The sequence below is a fragment of the Patiria miniata genome, unplaced genomic scaffold (genome assembly GCF_015706575.1).
Source record: "Patiria miniata isolate m_02_andy unplaced genomic scaffold, ASM1570657v1 HiC_scaffold_1, whole genome shotgun sequence".
Taxonomy (NCBI): domain Eukaryota; kingdom Metazoa; phylum Echinodermata; class Asteroidea; order Valvatida; family Asterinidae; genus Patiria; species Patiria miniata.
The window spans coordinates 1,121,296-1,142,921 of NW_024037047.1; the positions used below are offsets into that span (position 1 = coordinate 1,121,296).

Consider the following 21,626-nt stretch of genomic DNA (forward strand, 5'->3'; position numbering starts at 1 on the left):
GAAGCAAAATGATAAATAAAAGAACTTTTGCAAGACATTAAAAAAAAAAAAAAAAAAAAAAAAATGCGTTGCGTCCAGTTTCGGACTCCACATTAATTAAATTCCTAAGCCTAATTCAGATTTAAAGTCCACCCATTGGACTGAACACAATGTATTCACCCCGCCAGCTATAGGCCTAAGCACATGTCACATAGTAGCCAATAGAGCTAACTAGTTTGTTCTCTCAAAATTTGGCAAAGTCCAGAGACCCTCGAAATCTGGGTGTTTTTTTTTTTGGCAAACTCCTGACGTATAAAACGAATGCCCAACAAATGAAAAACGAACGCTGGGCGTATAACTAGCGTATGCGTAGCGTCCATCCAACGAATGCTGAATTGCGTAAGCAACGAATGGCCAGTATTCATAACGTGCTGCGGCCGGTCACGTGCCGTGTCTCCGCTGACCCATAAAATAGAACGCTCTCCAAGACCCCGTCGTCACATTCGTTAAACAAACTATATGCTGACGAAGAAGCAACCTACACCCAACATGCGAAACGTTCACACGGCAATTGCTTACTGCATACATAGCGTATTTATCACTAAGTTGAGGTCGCCCAATCAACATTTTGAACGTGTTGAACAGCGCGCCTCTGCAAACCCCTACGCACTGCCAAACGCAACGAATGAATGACAACTTCACGAACGTACACCCAAATTTCCAAATACGTCGGGCACACGTCAGTGTGACAGGGCCGTTACACAATGCAGCATTGTGGTTCCGCGGGAATTGCGATGGCCAATTTGGTTAGGGTAACGTAATACTGTATTCTGAACGATTCAAGCTGCACACAGGCATTATTTGAAAATCAATTTTTCCCGTTTAAAAGACTGTATCTCCGTGCCTCTTAATCTTTCGGAGTTTGTTTCACTTATAATAACCCAAGTATGTCCTAAAATTTGTTTTGATATGTTCGGTATCTGTCTTTAAAATTGGAAAAATAGGTTATACGTACATTCATTTTCAAAGCTGTTAAAAGTGGCAATACACACCCGTTCCTTGCTCTATGACCATCTGTTCAGGCCTCACTATAATTAATAATTTCCTATCCATAATGGTGTGCAGTAAAACAAATCTGCAAGACCCCCTCCATGAGATATTAATGAATTCAATCTTTTTACCACCGAGATCCACGCGAAGATTATTTTTGGAATAGGCCTATAACTATAAATTCCGTGACGTTTTCGAAACAATGTTCCATGACTTTAAGGTAAGCTTTATCATTGACGTTTCTGCATCAATAACTGCGATTTAAGTTCACGATTTCTAGTATAATTATAATCTAACAATTCATAATAAAGAGCATTTTCGTAAAAACCCAAAGTGATTTTCTTTGAGTGCAATTCACTACCAGTAGCGTCCGTGTAAAAGTCTTCGCAACCACAAGGCTGCGCTGCCGGGCTGCCGGTCAGGTGTTTACATTGTTCTGTAGGTCTTGGCAGCAATAGTCATGTAGTCACGTTATCTTAATTGACACTGTGTGTAGTCCCGTTATCTTAATCTACACACCGTGAATTCGCCGTTAATCTTCCAAGTGGCAGACGCAGTGTACCGTTATGTATAACCAAAGATAATCCCAAGTGGCCAGGGTCGTTAAAAAACCGTGAAAAAACCCTTACGGGATTAGTCCTATAAGCCCCACGTAAATGTCCGTGAAACATCTCTTAAAGATTTATTTCACGGAGAAATGGACTTTTAACGAAAATTTAAGGGATGAGATGTTCATAGTGCCAGTCCAACTCAAATCCAGCATACATGTATGTAGCCCAACCCAACTCAACTCAACCCAACCCAGCCTCAACCACACACCAAACCCAACCCTATCCAACCCAATCCACCCAAACCATCCCGACCCGACCTAGCCAACCAGACCCAACCCAAATCATCCTGACCCAACCTACATGACCTAGCCCAAACCATCCCGACCCGACCTAGCCAACCAGACCCAACCCAAATCATCCTGACCCAACCTACATGACCTAGCCCAAACCATCCCGACCCGACCTAGCCAACCAGACCCAACCCAAATCATCCTGACCCAACCTACATGACCTAGCCAAAACCATCCCGACCCAACCTAGCCAACCAGACCCAATCCAACCCAAACATCCCGACCCAACCCACCAAACCAGACCCAACCCAACCCAAACCATCCCGACCTGACCCAACCCAACCCAACCCAAACCATCCCCACCCAACCCGACCCAACCCAACCCAAACAAATCCAACCCATCCCAACCCATCCCGACCCAACCAGACCCAACCCAACCTAGCCCAACCCAACCCAATGCAACCTAACCCATCCAGTCCAACCCACCCAACAAGACCCAACCCAACCCAACCCAAGTGTGTATTTGCCTGCAATCGGGGATCCCCTATTGTCCCGACCCAACCTACACGACCTAGCCCAAACTATCCCGACCCAACCTAGCCAACCAAACCCAACCCAAACATCCTGACCCAACCCACCAAACCAGACCCAACCCAACCCAACCCATCCCGACCCAACCTTGCCCAAACCATCCCGACCCGACCTAGCCAACCAGACCCAACCCAAACCATCCCGACCCAACCTACATGACCTAGCCCAAACCATCCCGACCCAACCTAGCCAACCAGACCCAACCCAACCCCAACATCCCGACCCAACCCACCAAACCAGACCCAACCCAACCCAAACCATCCCAACTCGACCCAACCCAACCCAACCCAACCCAACCCAAACCATCCCGACCCAACCCAACCCGACCCAACCCATGCCAACCCAATCCAAACCAAACCATCCCGACCGAACCCGCCCAACCAGACCCAACCTACCCAACCCAACCTAGCCCAACCCAACCCAACCCACCCAACAAGACCCAACTCAACCCAACCCAAGTGTGTATTTGCCTGCAATCGGGGACCCCCTATTGTCCCTCTTTTGTTTGTACTCTACCTTTTTAGGAAGACCTCCCATATGTTTTGTACACATCGCCAAATGGGGGACCTTCGGGAATCAGGGACCCTATTGTCCTCTATTGTTCAACGTCCCCTATTGAATTCAGAAACAAACCCAAAATAACCCTACCCGTCCCACACTGAACCCACTGGATCCGATCCCATCCCATCCCACATACCTCCAGGATCACAGATTGCAAACGACAATGCCTCCATGCATATTCCACCTCCATTCATCACCACAATCTACCGGTACAAACCAAACACAAAAATACATGTAAACAACTTAGCACAGCTGTAGAAAGCCAGGGAGACTTATTAAGCCCCACAATTGAAAGGGTGACAGGCCTTGCAAAATGTTTTAAAATGTCGTCGCCTTTCGGGCAGGGGTTCTTGAAATCTGGTTGCCCGAATTTCATTTTCAGTTGCCCAATAAAGAACTTTAACCCTTTCTACCCACATTGTTTATTGACTTGGCTCTCCCCAGGACCAAATTGTTTGCTCAGTCATGTCAGTCATGCGGAAATCACTAGAGCGTGAAAAAATGAGCAAGAGTCAAAAAATCACGTTTTTCATCCCAGATTTTCACTGCCAAGGAGTGATTAAAATCATAGGTGTTGTGTGTAAAGTTTGTTCCTTGAACCTTACTCTTTTATGTGATGTAAAAATGAAGTCCATACGTGCAAATATAAGAAAGTTATGCCTTTTTGTTCATCTGGTCCCAATTATCAAACTGCAAGCCATTTCACCACATGACCAAATGGCACTCCATACCTCAAATTGTGCGTGGATACTTCTGAAGCACTTTTCTCATTTTTTGGTAAAGGTAACACTATGAATAAACTACACCATTAGAAAGATCCCAAAACACCCTTTCAGCTGGTATATAGTTGATGTATGGGCGGCCAAACATATCAACATGCCGCCTTTCTGAAAAGTAGTGAATATATCTGTGCTGAGGGTGTTTTGTGTGTGGTTTCCTGGTCGACTAAAGTCGCCCATGGGAACCAGCAGGGGGGTAATTCTTGTCGACAAAAGTCGCCCATGGTAAGGAAAGGGTTAATTAATATTGCCCCAAACCGAATGCCAAATCCTAATAATGTTTATGTACATGGCTGTTTTACCTGAAGCAGCTCATCCGGGCTCGCAAAATTGGCTGTCCGACGTCCCGGGACAACCAAAATATTTGTATCGATGCTCAGCTGCTGCGCTATTGCCATTTTGCAAGCGTGCGTACTGTGGCCGGAGAAGTGAGACCGTGATACCGGCATGGCGGACCGTGGTTGGGTGCTTGTGTACGGTACCCGCGCTCTGCGCCGCACTGGTACATGGTGTACAGTGGTCCGGTCATTATTATTGGAAACACACATGTATACACAGCATGCACAGGATGTACAATGTAGCCGGACTGTACGTACAGATCGAGATTGACTGCTGTTCTGTTTTGGCTGCTACCCGTTTCAGGTTTATATACATTGATCTCAATGGATTTAAGCGTAGATTACCAACATCAAATGGCAATAGCGTAGCAGAGTCAAAATAGGGATGTTTATCATGATTATTGTTCGACGCTGTGCACACGGGATTCTGAAACTTTCGAAAATCCCATGGACTACAATAAAGTGTAAAAATGTGCGAGTATTGGTGGGAGTCAGGTTGGCGTAGCAGTACTTTCCTCGCCTTCCACCGCTGTGACACGGGTTCGAATCCCGCCTGGGCCAATATGTGGATTGGGTTTTCAGTCCCTGCCTGATTCCGTGGGTTTTCCCCAGAATATCCTTCTGGGCTCCCACCTCTAAAACTGTAATTTCTTCTCATTGTCTTCTCTCTACAGGTTTCTTCAGGCCTGCGAGCTACAGTGCCTTGGGCGCTTTTGAGGAATCCTTGGTTTCATTACCAGAAATGATCAATAATAATAATAATAATAAAAAAATGGTTGCCCGTCGGGCTGGCAAACTGGAACTTTCGGTCGTCCGACAGAATATTTTGGTTGTCCCGGGACATCGGACAACCGATTTCGCGAGCCCTGGGTTAGTGAACCAAAACATAATGCTTATTTATAAAGAGCGTGTACTTTATTGGTGCTCAAGATGCTACATCATTATTACCCTGCTCATTGGGCCAATGAAACATTCTAAAGACAATCTCAGCTCCCTGGGGAGTATACAGCTCGATGCTGCCACTTCGGCGCAAAGCAGCTAGAAATCAACCACAATAACCATCTCTGCCCTCACAGGTACCCTTTTACTACTGGGCGGAGAGAAGCAATGAGTGACAAAGTGTCTAGCCCCAAAACACACGCACTTTAAACCTAGTCTCTGGACTCGAACCCACATTCTGCAGAATTACAGTGGAATGCCGCTATAACGAACATCGTAGGATCCGCAGAAAATGTTCGCAATAGCGACCGTTCGGTTTTATGCGAGTTTAAGCTGCCGGTGCTCCGGTACTCACTTTTCAATAAATAGTGTCCTGGTTTACTTCACCCTGCTCGCCTTGGTAGTTACTGAAAGACGACTGCGAATATCATGTTGGCTATTGAACTATCTATTATTACACAGTTTTGCGCTTACTACCTACATCGATGGGTGGCATTCCCCTTCTATTCCCTGGGGAAATAATAGCCACTTGTCGTAAGTTGTTGCTCTTATGTTGACATATTTCAACAACAATGTTCGGTTGGTTTTTCTACACAAAAATCAAGAGCCAAGAACGATGCTTGGTATAGCCGAATGTTTGGTATAGCGGTGTTCGCTATAGCGACGTTCCAAGTCCTGCAAACCATGAGTTCTATGCTCCAGACAACGAGGCCACGGCCCTCGTAAACTTTAACGATTCTTAAAAGCACCTTTTTGGGGTCAATTGGAGTCAGAGATTTCGCACAATCAGTCAAAAATCCAGCAACTGCTTCCCGTAACTCTGGAATTCCTTGGAAGTCGTTGTATGTGAACATGTAGTCCTCCCATTTCACATTGTATCCGTCCAACTGAAAGAATCAGAGCGGAGAATTCATGGAATTCCCAGAATAAAAACTTCAACATTGCAAAACTATGAATTACACAACTTCACCATCACTACCACATAAACATTAAACCACAACAACATTAAACACAACAACACAAGATATGTGACCTGTTCTGTCCAAAGCAGACGCTTCTGGGCAGAGGTTGAAAATAGGATTTTGTTTTAAATTTTGATTTTTTTCAATTTTCAAATTTTTGCATATATTTGTTATCCTGAACATGTCTAAAATATACTATGAAAGTTTGAAACCCTAATTTGAACTCTAAATGTAGCATTTTTGATGATTTGTTAAGATATCAGTTAAAGAAATTACTGTTTTGTGACGCTCGTGGCCATTTTCTCTGTTTTCTACTTTTCGACACAATGAACTTCAAAATAGCATAACTCTGCTCAGGAATGACCGGTTTCAAAAATTCAACCACCTATTAAAAGGAAAAAGAACATATTTTAATATGCAAAAATCTCATTTTTGACCTTATGCCTAGAAAAGTCTGATTTTGGCAGAACAGGTCACATATGGGAGTTACCGCACCAAGCATGCCAAGCAACACATTTCAACATTCTACAATTAAACAATGAATGTCTATAATTGCAACATGAATAATTTCATGAAGTGACAGGCAGATGGAATGATCCATTCCATAAGGCGAAGCCACGTGGAATGGAACATTTCATCTGTCACCAAATGAAATTGGAGTTACATATGGGAGTTACCGCACCAAGCAACACTTTCAACATTCTACAATTAACCCTTACTCTCTGAGGGTAGTTTACTGCATGTCAGTTGGTTATGCCAATGCCCTCCAGCTGCAGTTTATTGGCAGATAGTTTGTCTTAACAGTGAAGGCTCCAATTGGCAGGAGTTGGAGGCCCTGGAGGGTGCCTGATACTGACCAGCTGGGGGCACTCACTTTGTTATCAGAGGACTCTCATTGTTCTCTGTGGCATGTATTGGAGTGCCTGTCCAGTTACCCTTGAAATGACATGGCAGATATTGGAGGGCCATGCAAAAAACATGTGCCATTTTCTTAAGGCACATAATGGCATGCGTTGGAGGGTCCAGTTGGGTAAGGGTTAAACAATGAATGTCTATACATTGTAATTGCAATGGAAAGAATAATTTCATGAGGTGACAGATGGAATGAAACGTTGCATCTGTCACCAAATGAAATTATTCTTTCCATTGTACAAATGTGAATCATTCATTACTTGTTTTATACAACACCTGAATAAATCCTCGTCATCTGATTGGTAATACCGGTAATGTGGCCATGCAATGGACTTCTATTCACATTGTTCGTCTACTTTTGCAGTGCGGTTGGCAGTGGGTTGGGACGAATAAATTTGATGACATGTGATCAACACCCCACCAATCAGACGACGGGAATTTATTGAGGTGTTGTATAAAAAGAAATAAAAACTCACAAACACACAACACACTGTGATGCACCGCATGTAACACTACAAGATAATAATAAACACCCCCCCCCCCCAAAAAAAGTCCACACTCATTGGAGGGGTCATAATTTTGAATCTGATCGTCTTAGGATGACGTCATTTATATAGACCTTTTGGGGAATGTTGCTACATTTTGATTGGCCTACACACACTGATCTCTATATAAAGACTGGATAGCGGATAAAGAGCTGCACAATGAATGAATTTGACGCCATAGTGGTGAGACCAGTGAGACCGGCTGGTGATCTACGAAGGACAAGTTGCAGTCTTTATAGGCATCATGGTTACTTTTGTAACATCGGGGTTCTCTCGATTTTTTTTACCAACACCACTGCCCACAGTTATAACGTCGTGGTTTACTTCTTTTTAGCTGTTTCGGTGACACACCGAAACAGCTCTTGTTTTCGTTAAGATTTTTTTTTTTTTTTTTTTTTTTTTTTTTAGCTGTTTCGGTGACACACCGAAACAGCTCTTGTTTTCGTTAAGATTTTTTTTTTTTCTTTTTTTTTCTTCTCCTTTTTCAGACTTTTTCTCCATAGGTTTAACACACGTTTCTTCCACCAGTCCACTTTGCCACTTTTTCAAATCTGATTGATTTCAGACTCGATACATACTTAGACCAACACCCACAGATGGTCCTAGAAGAAATTTGTGACCGTGACCTCATCAGGTGTCGGGTTACGTCACATTAAAGATGCATTTTTCCCCATATGTTTTGTACACGTTTTAAAACACTCCACTTTGGCCTCTTCGTAAATCCGATCAACCTCAGACTTGATACATACTTAGACCACCACCCACAAATGGTCCTAGAAGAAATTTGTGATCGTGACGTTATCTGGTGTTGGGTTACGTCACATTAAAAAATGCATTTTTCCCCAAAGGGTTTGTACACGTTATAAAACACTCCACTTTGGCACTTTTGTAAATCCGATCGACGTCAGACTTGGTACACACTTAGACTACCACCCACAGATGGTCCTAGAGGAAATTTGTGATCGTGACGTCATCAGGTGTTGGGTTACGTCACATTAAAGATGCATTTTTCCCCATAGGGTTTGTACACGTTTTAAAACATTCTACTTTGGCACTTTCGTAAATCAGATCGACGTTAGACTTGGTACACACTTAGACTACCACCTACAGATGGTCCTAGAAGAAATTCGTGATCTTGACATTATCAGGTGTAAGGTTACTTCACTTTAAAGATGCATTTTTCCCCATAAGGTGTGTACACGTTTTTCTTCAAATCATACTTTGGCACTATATGTCTGATTGACTTTTCACTTGGCAGATGACATTCGAAGTGACTTCATCAAGTGTTCATAACATGCACAGAGTATTTCAAATATCCGAAACAGCTTGTGTTTGTCCACAAACACATTTCTAGTTTTTTTTTCTTCTCCTTTTTCAGACTTTTTCTCCATAGGTTTAACACACGTTTCTTCCACCAATCCACTTTGCCACTTTTTCAAATCCGATAGATTTCAAACTTGGTACATACTTAGACCACCACCCACAGATGGTCCTAGAGGAAATTCGTGACCGTGACGTCATCAGGTGTCGGGTTACGTCACATTAAAGATGCATTTTTCCCCATATGTTTTGTACACGTTTTAAAACACGCCATTCTGACCTCTTCGTAAATCTGATCGATTTCAGACTTGATACATACTTAGACCACCACCCACAGATGGTCCTAAAGGAAATTCGTGACCATGACATCATCAGGTGTCGGGTTACGTCACATTAAAGATGCATTTTTCCCCATAGGGTTTGTACACGTTTTAAAACATTCTACTTTGGCACTTTCGTAAATCCGATCGACGTTAGACTTGGTACACACTTAGACTACCACCTACAGATGGTCCTTGAAGAAATTTGTGATCGTGACATCATCAGGTGTAAGGTTACGTCACATTAAAGATGCATTTTTCCCCCAAGGGTTTGTACACGTTTTTCTTCAAATCATACTTTGGCACTATATGTCTGATTGACTTTTCACTTGGCAGATGACATTCGAAGTGACTTCATCAAGTGTTCATCACGTGCACAGAGTATTTCAAATATCCGAAACAGCTTGTGTTTGTCCACAAACACATTTCTAGTTTTTTAATGCTGCAGTTCCTTTTCGGCATCTTGGAAGTAATAATCACTGCAGAAATGTGTCCTTTTGAGAACATCATAATACGTGTACGTGACCAAAATGCGTGTCAACTCTTGGTACAGTGCGCGTTATTTAATACGCCTGCATCCATATATTGCCAGTCGATTGTGTACGCGTCGAACGTTCGTATACGCGGCCATCTTCGTGAGACCGGGGGCGAATTGGTCAATATGCAAAGCCTACTGTGTGACTAAAGTATGGATATCCGCTATCCAGTCTTTATATAGAGATCAGCGCCACCACATTTGCTACCAAAGACTGTAAATCGTCCAACACTGACAATGGTTTATGCAAAATGATGCAGTTTGAAAAGTTTAAAGAGCACGCGAGTGGAAATTGCTGCCTGACAATGCCACACTGCCCGAAGCGAACGGCAGGGAATACCGATTGCACAGTGCTTGCATGCAAGGGAGCACATGAATTGAATAACCAGCGCTTTCCTCGGCCACTGTGAAGTCGACTGGGGTCAATTACGGGCATGTGTGGTTACGCTCAGCCATTTCTGCTAGCATAATCTTTAAATTTGTAATTTTTCAAACTGCATCATTTTTCATAAACCGTTGTCAATATTGGACGATTTACAGTCTTTGGTAGCAAACAAACGGGGTATCAAAATTTCTCTTCAAGCAAACTTGAATCCTCGATCCTGACTGGTCGATCCATGGCAAAAAGCTGTGCTACATATAACCATGTAGCACGGCCTCCCTCCATACCACACTCTGCATATTGCGCTTTTCTAAGATGCGCGCGCCATTTCGTACAACATGCACGTGTAATGGTTACAACCGCATAACCGCTGAAAAGATCGTGTACAGCGTGCGTGTTCCATCTTTACTGTGCGTCAAGTTGGCTTGAAGATAAATTCGTTATCACGCGCACGCTCGTGGAACACGGAAAATGTAGTGCGTCTGTGTCCCACATACCATTCAGCCTTCGGCCTCGTGGTATGTGGGACACAGACGCACTCGGCCAAATGGTATGTGGGACACAGACACACTACATTATTCCGTGTTCCACTCATGCTCGCGGGATAACTTAAAAGTAGCTAACAACATTCCCCAAAGGTCTATACAAATGACAGTATCATAAGACGATCAGATTTAAAATTATGACCCCTCCAATGAGTGTGGACTTCCTTCTTCTGCGGTGTTTACTCACCCTTTCTCTGAGAAGATCAAAAACGAGTCTATTTTCTGATGTGCCAAGGTTGATGACACCCTACAAAAACAATGAAATAAAACAGATAATGATTTTAAAGCGAATATACAACATTTGCAAACATTGAAAAACAAAACTATCATGTTTTTACGAAATACCTTACTAGGATGTTGGTAAATGGCAGTCTAAAGCATCCTGTAAAATTATGGCACCATGTGTAAAGTCATTTTCAAGAAAAGTGGTATTTTGTATAAATTTCCAATGGTGATCGGCCGACCACCGTTGGAAAAACCTAACTATTTTTCAACTACTGCTCCAAATTTACCAATTTTTTTCAGTCCAAATTTTGTTTGCTATTGGTTACATGTTCATGAATGGGTGCAGGCCAGTTAGACTGGTTCCAGTATCTTACAATTTTCCGGCATCTATAAATGATCCATTTTATCTTTAGTGGAGTCAGGGAACCAGACTACTTGAAATTTTTGTTTTTCTTCGTTTTTCCAGTATTTTCGAACACAAAACTTCAAACATGTCAGTGTAACAATATTTGATCTGTTATACTAATAATCCCTCAAAATAGTTCATTTCTGAAAATTACAGCAAAAGCCAATGATGTACATTCCCTTTAACTGTGAACTGGCCATATACTGCATGATGTGTGTCTCCACGTTTTTTGTTGGTACAAGAGTTGACCAGCCGATAGTCTTCTTTGCACCACACTGATTTACTCAATGACTCACGGACTGACTGTTGTGAGTTTGGCAGTGCCAAACGACAGACCGGCTAACCGACCAGACAACTGAAATTGTGTCTGGTACATGTACATGTACATGTAATTAATAGCAAAATATACCATTAGGCATGGGGAGACATTCCCATAGACTTGTATAGTTTATTAATAGGAAAATATACCATTAGGCATGAGGAGACATTCCCATAGACTTGTAATTAATAGAAAAATATACCGGTACCATTAGGCATGGGGAGACATTCCCATAGACTTGTAATTAATGGCAAAATATACCATTAGGCATGGGGAGATATTCCCATAGACTTGTAATTAATAGCAAAATATACCATCAGGCATGGGGAGACATTCCCATAGACTTGTAATTAATAGCAAAATATACCATTAGGCATGGGGAGACATTCCCATAGACTTGTAATTAATAGAAATATATACCATTAGGCATGGGGAGACATTCCCATATACTTGTAATTAATAGAAAAATATACCATTAGGCATGAGGAGACATTCCCATAGACTTGTAATTAATAAAAAAAATAGAGGGGCCTATACCACTAGGAATGGGGAGACATTCCAATAGACTTGTAATTAATAGCAAAATATACCGGTACCATTAGGCATGGGGAGACATTCCCATAGACTTGTAATTAATAGACAAATATACCGGTACCATTAGGCATGGGGAGACATGCCCATAGACTTGTAATTAATAGACAAATATACCATTAGGCATGGGGAGACATTCCCATAGACTTGAAATTAATAGACAAATAGGGGGGCCTATACCACTAGGCATGGGGAGACATTCCCATAGACTTGTAATTAATAGCAAAATATACCGGTACCATTAGGCATGGGAGACATGCCCATAGACTTGTAATTAATAGCAAAATATACCATTAGGCATGGAGAGACATTCCCATAGACTTGTAATTAATAGCAACATATACCGATACCATTAGGCATGGGGAGACATTCCCATGGACTTGTAATTAATAGCAAAATATACCATCAGGCTTGGGGGACATTCCCATAGACTTGTAATTAATAGAAAAATATACCATTAGGCATGAGGAGACATTCCCATAGACTTGTAATTCAATGATAATTTTTTAAGAAACTCAAAATCTCAGTGGGGAGGGGGGCAACTGGGGGGGGGGGGCGACAAGGTTTCATAGGGGGGGCTGTTGCCTTGCCCAAAAAGTGGTGCAGCGACGCAGCTTCTTCTTCTTTTTTTTTTACTTCTTTTTTCTTCAAATGTCGGCTGATGACTGCAAATGGTACCTGACTAAATTTAGTGCAAAATATATGGGAGTCCAGAGAGGCCACATTAAGCTTATACTCGATCGTAACCCCATCTAAAAACACATTAAAATTGTGCAGCAGCAGGATTCCAGTCAAACCAGTGAGTTTGGCAGTTTTGAGACATCATCTTAAACTGAAAAAAAAAAAACTTTTTCATTTGGCCAACGCGCATGGCTACGGCGACGAGTGCGCATACCAGAAACCGGAGACTGTTTTTTTTTGGCCTGATGGACAATGTCTGAATATCATGTCACACAGCATGGAGGGTGGAGATTTTATTTACAGAATGTAAATAACATAAATTTATTTTAGAATCAAAATTCCTCGCAGTTCGTAGTATAGTGGGAAATTACTGCCTTTTAAGAATTCAAAGAACAAATAGAGAGCTAGAAGCCTATGTGGCAGGTGTGTTAATACGTAATGAGGGTTTATAGAAAGAGGTTTAAAAGTTAGTTCTACCGAGCACCCCCACTGAGACGCATATTATACAAACATTTTGTATGAGTTTACCCTAACAGGACTCAACTCTTCAAACCCCAATGGCATGTTTTGTTGGAATCTGTCTGGATGGGTACAGTACCCCTAAACTGACAGTCTTTTACATTGGGTTGGCACACCTCCAGATTCAAAGTCAGAAATATGTGTTTGCAGTTTCCATTACAGTGTTGGAATTTGCCAGGATGGGTGGTTCCTTGTAAATCATGCTAGGGAGTTGGGGTTAAGACATTTATTATGATATTTGTTTTAAGATGCTAACACCCACAACAGAGGAGGGCGCCGACTGTTTTGGGGCACAGGTTGACAGAGCATTTTGAAATTTTTTCTCTGGTTTTTGCTTGACGTTGTGTTCGCCAATGAAGTGTCAATATGCATTTGAAAAGAGGTATTTCGTCATGATTAAGACATGTATGTAATAAAAGAATCATTCCAACTTGCATCTACCGGTATAGAGAGAGTATAGCACAAGTAGAAAGAAGAGACCTCATGATGCTGTCAAAATTGAAATGATAAAAGGCAAAACAGAAGAGTGTCACTCCTGTACGTTGTGTGCTACCGCCAAAGCAAGAAAGATGACTTAGGTTTTTGTGCAGAACTTTCAAACGGTGGTTGTGTTTAAAATTCCGTAACTTGAAAAGTACATGGGTCATTTGAATGACTCTTGTACTACAAGAAAGCTAATGAACTACATGTACATGTAGGCTTTCATATCCTCGATTCTAAAAGTGCTACATGCAGAACTTCACTAGAACAATGGTCCCGACACTTGGGTTTCGTTTTTTTTTTACTCACCCTGTATACATGTGTAAACCAGCTCCTGCTTGAGGCCCTGTGTCAGTTTTATGGCCCTTGAGGAAGGGCCGACAGACTTGCATTATCAAGGTCAAGTTTGCATTAATGTTCAACAAATGGGAAATCTTGTACTTCAATGCCAGTACAAGAGCGCCTAGGCAGATCATGGTATGAACACTAACTCATCAGCCCGCAGCTTCTGAGGTCATTTGGAGCTTGTTGCACTTACGTCGAAAAGGTATTGATGAATGGGAATAAATATGTGCTCGGTCCGTATTAATCACTCTGTTTAAGACCGCTTAGAGTTTGGGTGCTGATAATTACCCTCGCCTCCGGCTCGGGTAATTATCAGTAGCCAGACTCTAAGCGGTCTTAAACAGAGTGATAAAAACCTCTCGAGCACACATTTATTCCCTTAGCAAAATATACCATTAGGCATTGGGAGACATTCCCATAGACTTGTAATTAAAGAGGTTGTGGAATGCTCAAAGACATTTTCTCGTGTATGCTACTGTGCATCGGGAGTCCTGTTTATTACGTCACGATTTACTGTGTTTTGTTTGCTGCCCGCAACGACGACTTTTACACAGTTGCACGTTCGGGTCGAAACTGGACCTGAAAAACAGCTCTCAAAAGTACCTTTTGTACTCATTTCATGACAGAAACAATAGTCGTTTTTATTTCATCACACCTTAGGCTACATATACCCGAAAAATGACGGAAATGTCTTCGAGCATTCCACAACCTCTTTAATAGAAAAATATACCATTAGGCATGGGGAGACATTCCCATAGACTTGTGCCGACATTTTTTTCTGACGTCTTTGACCCCCAAACCCAATTTTACCTTATCCTAGCTACCCCCATGCAGTGGCGTAACCAGGAATTTTTCAGTGGGGGGCACTTGGGGGGCTGGAACATTTCATGGGGGGGGGGGGTGTCATGTAGATCAATGATAATTTTTTTAGAAACTCAAAATCTCAGTGGGGAGGGAGGCGACTGGGGGGGGGGGGGCCGACAAAATTTCACAGGGGGCTGTCGCCTTGCCCAAAAAGTGGTCCAGCGACGAAGCTTTTTTTTTTTTCTTTACTTTTTTTTTCTTCAAATGTCGGCTGATGACTGCAAATGGTGCCTGACTAAATTTAGTGCAAAATATATGGGAGTCCAGAGAGGCCACATAAAGCTTATACTCGATCTTAACCCCATCTAAAAACACATTAAAATTGTGCAGCAGCAGGATTCTAGTCAAACCAGTGAGTTTGGCAGTTTTGAGACATCATCTTAAATTGAAAAATTTTTTTTTTTTCATTTTGCCAACGCGCATGGCTACGGCGACGCGCACGCATACCAGAAACCGGAGACTGTTTTTTTTGTGTGACCTTATGGGCAATGTCTGAATATCATGTCACACAGCATGGAGGGTGGAGATTTTATTTACAGAATGTAAATAACATAAATTTATTTTAGAATCAAAATTCCCGCAGTTCGTAGTATAGTGGGAAATTACTGCCTTTTAAGAATTTGAAGAACAAATAGAGAGCTAGTAGCCTGTGTGGCAGGTGTGTTAATACGTAATGAGGGTTTATAGAAAGAGGTTTATAAGTTAGTTCTACCGAGCACGCCCACTGAGACGCATATTATACAAACATTTTGTATGAGTTTACCCTAACAGAACTCAACTCTTCAAACCCCAATGGCATGTTTTGTTGGAATCTGTCTGGATGGGTACAGTACCCCTAAACTGACAGTCTTTTACATTGGGTTGGCACACCTCCAGATTCAAAGTCAGAAATATGTGTTTGCAGTTTCCATTACAGTGTTGGAATTTGCCAGGATGGGTGGTTCCTTGTAAATCATGCTAGGGAGTTGGGGTTAAGACATTTATTATGATATTTGTTTTAAGATGCTAACACCCACAACAGAGGAGGGCGCCGACTGTTTTGGGGCACAGGTTGACAGAGCATTTTGAAATGTTTTCTCTGGTTTTTCCTTGACGTTGTGTTCGCCAATGAAGTGTCAATATGCATTTGAAAAGAGGTATTTCGTCATGATTAAGACACACATGTAATAAAAGAATCATTCCAACTTGCATCTATAGAGAGAGTATTGGAGTAAGCACAAGTAGAAAGAAGAGACCTCATGATGCTGTCAAAATTGAAATGATAAAAGGGCAAAACAGAAGAGTGTCACTCCTGTACGTGGTGTGCTACCGCCAAAGCAAGAAAGATGACTTAGGTTTTTGTGCAGAACTTTCAAACGGTGGTTGTGTTTAAAATTTCGTAACTTGAAAAGTACATGAGTGATTTGAATGACTCTTGTACTAAAAGAAAGCTAATGAACTACATGTACATATGTAGGCTTTCATATCCTCGATTTTAAAAGTGCTACACGCAGAACTTCACTAGAACAATGGTCCCGACATTTGGGTTTCTTTTTTGTTGTACTCACCCTGTATACAACATGTCTAAGCCAGCTCCTGCTTGAGGCCCTGTGTCAGTTTTATGGCCCTTGAGGAAGGGCCGACAGACTTGCATTATCAAGGTCAAGTTTGCATTAATGTTCAACAAAATCTTTTACTTCAATGCCAGTGCAAGAGCGGCTAGGCAGATCAAGGTATGAACACTAACTCATCGGCCCGCAGCTTCTGAGGTCATTTTGCAGCTTGTTGCACTTACGTCTGGGTTTGAGCAGATATCAAACTTGTTGGCAGAACTTGCCACAGCTCCCCTCCTTAACAAATTTACATATTTGCGCATCCGTTCTCCTCGACAAGCTAGCACGGGCATTGCCTTCTGTCCTCCCATTTCAGACATCGGTCTGCAAAGGCAATCAAAGTTTTCACAATTTGTCTGTTTTAACACAAGGGCAAACAACGCACAAGCGGACAAGGCTGAAAAGTGGACAATTTACTGTGTAAAAAGTAGTAAAGTCTGTCCCGAGCCAATGTGGCTCATCAGGCCGGTGTTTATCTCCGGTTTCCTTGGCATGAAACGACTGAGAATATTTCTACTCCCCCTGAATGGGATGCCAGTCCATCGCAGGATTACTCCCCAGCTAATGCCGGTACCCATTTATACTCCTGGGTGGAGAGGGGCAAGTGGGGGTGAAGTGCCTTGCCCAAGGACACAATATACGGGCAGCGGCTGGATTCGAACCCCGGACCCTCTGATCATGAGTCACGAATCCTAACCACTAGGCCACACACTCCCCAAATTACTGTGTAAAATCTTCAAAACTGCAAGCACCACAACATCAAATGTAACAGAAGGGGCATCAAGATCTTTCACTTGAGTGTAATTTGATGGAATGTGGTTAACTGTATTTTATTGTCAAAATGTGTTGCTTTTTTTTGCTAAGGGGAACAAATGTGTGCTTGGCCAGTTTCAAACATTATGTTTAAGACCTGTTGGAGTCTGGACGCTGATAGGCGAGGGTATAATTACCAGCATCCAGACTCCAACCGGTCTCAAACATGCAGTGTCATAAATGTACCTTTATTCATGTTATTCAGTAAAAAAGATCTACACTTTTCGGTCCAAAAGTCAAACAAATTTGTTCAAATTGTTGCGCGCGTTGCGCATACTGTGTGATGTGGTGCAGAATGCAGCTGTGAGGGTGTACTGTGAATTTAGAAATTTACTCAGATCACTGGTAATTTTTGTTCTGATTTGTTTTTCTTCTTCTTCTTCTACCCCAAATCCCATAGACTTGTACATTCTCAGTGCCACTTTTGAACTTCAACAAACTTCAATCTTAATGAAACTGGGCACGGACTCAGAACCGGTGAACTCGTGCAGGGAAGAGTGATTTCATGCATGATGTAGATCATTACAAAATTTGGTAGATATAGCTAGATATTGATAACATATATTCAAGTATGAAGTGACGTCATGATGAGGCCATCAACTGATTTTTTATTAAGTTTTAAACAATTACTATTTTTTTTATTGATTAGCCAGGTACGGTAAGCTGCTTGGTGCCATTGAAGGCTTGTGACTACTGGGTTCAATGCACAATGCAACGGAATCTACTGTTGCATCTTGTTGCATTTACAAATGTAGCAGGATTTTCATTTCAGTTGAGTTGGATTGTGTTGCATTTAGCATGGTCAGTGCACAATGCAACGGAACCTTCTGAATTGCATCTTGTACCGGTAAGTTGCATTTAGCAGAGTTCTCATTTCAGTTGTGTTGGATTGTGTTGCATTTAGCATGCATGGTCAGTGAACAATGCAACGGAACCTTCTGTTGCATCTTGTAAGTTGCATTTAGCAGAGTTCTCATTTCAGTTGTGTTGGATTGTGTTGCATTTAGCATGGTCAGTGCACAATGCAACGGAACCTTCTGTTGCATCTTGTACCGGTAAGTTGCATTTAGCAGAGTTCTCATTTCAGTTGTGTTGGATTGTGTTGCATTTAGCACAGGGTAACTGCTCGGTGCCAAGGCTGGAGAATACTGGGTTCAGTGCACAACTAATGCAACAGAATCTACTTGCATCATGTTGCATACAATGTATAGCAAAGCACTCAATTCAATTGTGTTTGATTTTGTTGCATTTCGCAGGGTACCTAAAGTATATCTGATTGGGGTACCGGTACCTTTAAGTTAAAATTATGACTGTTTTTATTTTGTCTAACAGACAACGTCTAGCCCCTAGTCTAACTGTTAATTAGGGAAACACCATTTCCAGAGCATTCTGAACAGTTTTATCTCTGGTTTTTCCAAGATGTCCTGTTCTTCAGTGATGTGTCATTATTTCATGTTGAAGCATTTCTACATTAACTCATAACCTTCCTAAGTCCTCCTAAATTCTCTTTGCACAAATGTTGCAAAATGTAGGATTTAATTTGGCAGTATTGAGGCTACATGAACATACATGTAGGCCTGTATGGCAAACAGGTGAGGATGCACTTGGTGTCAAGGTCTTGGGCCTTAGGCAAAGATGAAAGTTTGCACTGCTCCTGGATGTCATACATGTATCTGCTTCAATATGGAGACAGTGGTCACCCCTCCAATTGAACCAGATTTAAGATATAAATAACAAGACAATTTTGCAGGATTGAGGCCATGCATTTTTACATGGAGGCAGTTGGAGGATTTTGCCGGACTGAGGTTGCATCCTAGCAAAATGCCTCTTGGGACTTCAGGTTAACCCTAACCCGCTAAAGGCTCTTTGGGGGTCACGTACCAAATATACTACAGAATATTACTGGTACATGTGTTGTGCACATGTACTTAGGAAAGAAATGCATACGGTACTACAGGTGACTACTCAGTAGTATTTGTACTTTCAAGGCAATTAGGGCATCCGCTCCATTCACAAGTACGCCCTCACCAGTAAAGAAAGTACAGTTGGGGGTGACCGACCGACGCCATCTTGCCTCACTGCAATTTTACCGCAACGCGTGGCCGTACCACTGCGTGTACATAGTACAAATCCCTGGTGTACGTGCGGCACACACATGGAACGGTGCACGTCAACCAGCTAAATGTCCCGCCCATGGGACGTCATTGCTAGGTAAAAGGGCGCCCTTTTTTGTTGGCGCATGGAGCAAACATAAAAAGACAACCTTTTGATGATCAATGTTGGCAAAATCGAAATAATAAAAGGCGAAAAAGGAGCGTGACTCTTGGGTACTATGCTAACCGCCAAAGCTAGGAGGTGAACTTTGCTTGTTTTTGAGTGACAGATACGATGAAAGGCAATGTACGAAAGCATTTACAGGGCACTGCGGCCTGAAATCTCCGAAAATTTCATGTTTTGGATGTTTACTTATAAAAGATCTACCGGTAGTTGAAAGGAAACTATCCTTTTTTCTTACGTACGTAAACCTTCCCGACAACAGTCAAAAAAAAAATGGTGATGTACATCGGACATGACGGAGTGTGCACACATACATTTTTCCTGCCATTTTCATTCAATGCATGATATGTTGTGTGTGTCACATTACACACAGCACCAATGCACAAATGTGGTTTCTTACACGTCCACAGAAAGTGAACACTTTCATAAACTGAACACCCAGATCCTTTGGGGTTGCAAATGTGAACCATGAAATCCATTCTCGCACGAATAACACAAGAATAACACAAAAACGCCCAGATTTTATTTAAGGATAGTTGTGTAGATGTTTAGTACTTTTAAAAGTTCTTTCCAACTGACATCATTTTGTTCAAAGCGCGTTTTGTAGCCCAATTGGGCATACATGTATAAAATCCAAGCCCTAATGTAAGCAGTGCCAGTAAGTGAAGAAAGTTTCCGAGCTTTCGTTTTTACCACTTACGTCCGGGTTTGAGCAGCTATCAAACTGGTTGGCAGAGCATGCCATCATTCCCGTATCTAACAAATCTACGGATTTGAGCATCCGTTCTCCTCGACAAGCTAGCATGGGCATTGCCTTCTGTCCCGCCATTTCAGACATCAGTCTGCAAAGGCAATCAAAGTAAATTATGTCTCATATTTACGGACAAAACATTTATTTTTATTCATTTATTTTAACTGGGTAGCCCATTCAGTGGAACCCACTTATCTCCCATGGGGCCCAGTAAAGAGAAGACAATGTGAAGAAATTACTGTTTTAGAGGTGGGAGGAAAAGCCCAGTAGAATGTCCTGAGGCAAACCCACGGAATCAGGCAGGGACTGAAAACCCAATCCACATATTGGCCCGGGCGGGATTCGAACCCGGGTCACAGCGGTGGAAGGCGAGGAAAGTACATGTACCGCTATGCCAACTTGACTCCCCGATACCACTACTGCCTCATCAAATGTAAACAAACATGCATGCTCTTCCATTGGAAATTGGAAAAGCGTGCATATGTTTGTTTACATTTCGCTGATCATCTGATCATCAATGCAGCAGTGGTATTTTACTGTGTCCATCATGTGTCCATACCAGCCTCAACTCCATGGGCGCGTGCGGATTCCTTCATTAAAGGGAAAATACAACATTTGCAAACATCACAAAATGAAATGATCAGATTGTCACAAAATACCTTACTGGATTGTTAGGGAATGACAGTCTTAAGCATCCTGTAAAACATCGTGGCTCCTGGTGTGCTGACATTTTCAAGAAAAATGGTATTTTTCCAACGCTGGTCGGCCGACCAGCGTTGGAGAAAACTGGCTTTTTTTTCAAAAACTGCTTGCAAACTCTTTGCTGCAAAAACTCTTTACAATTGATTAAACACCTGTGAAGGGGTACAAGCCTGCTAGACTGATTCTCTGACCTCACAATTTTCCAAAGTGTATAAATTCTCCTTTTCATCTTAAGTGGGGTTAGGGATCCAGACTACAAGAACATGATTGGTTTTCCTGGTTTTTCCAGCATCTACAAGCCCAAAACATGAAACAAGTCATTTTAACAATATTTGCTGTAACATCGTAATCCTCGAAATCCATTTGTTTATGAAATTTGAAGCAAAAGCAAATGTTGAACATTCCCTTTAATCCATAGCCATGAGAAATACGAAAACGATGCTGACTGGCTATTCAGTGCGT

At 42.1% G+C, this 21,626-nt stretch overlaps 1 protein-coding gene across 3 annotated transcripts in view; it reads right to left on the bottom strand.

Annotated features, from left to right (window-relative positions):
• LOC119735619 (1-aminocyclopropane-1-carboxylate synthase-like protein 1) overlaps positions 1-21,626 on the bottom strand; it is a 48,929-nt gene that overhangs the window by 21,624 nt on the left and 5,679 nt on the right. The window contains exons 2-5 of one of the 3 annotated variants that reach the window (XM_038209438.1): positions 16,804-16,945; positions 10,787-10,846; positions 5,828-5,965; positions 3,159-3,225 (exon numbers count right to left, since the gene is read on the bottom strand). In XM_038209438.1, coding sequence (XP_038065366.1) covers positions 3,159-3,225; positions 5,828-5,965; positions 10,787-10,846; positions 16,804-16,945 — 407 coding nt within the window. Of the gene's footprint in view, positions 1-3,158; positions 3,226-5,827; positions 5,966-10,786; positions 10,847-16,803; positions 16,946-20,411; positions 20,554-21,626 lie in introns of all 3 variants that reach the window. The other 2 variants (XM_038209527.1, XM_038209615.1) reach the window with 2 other exon arrangements.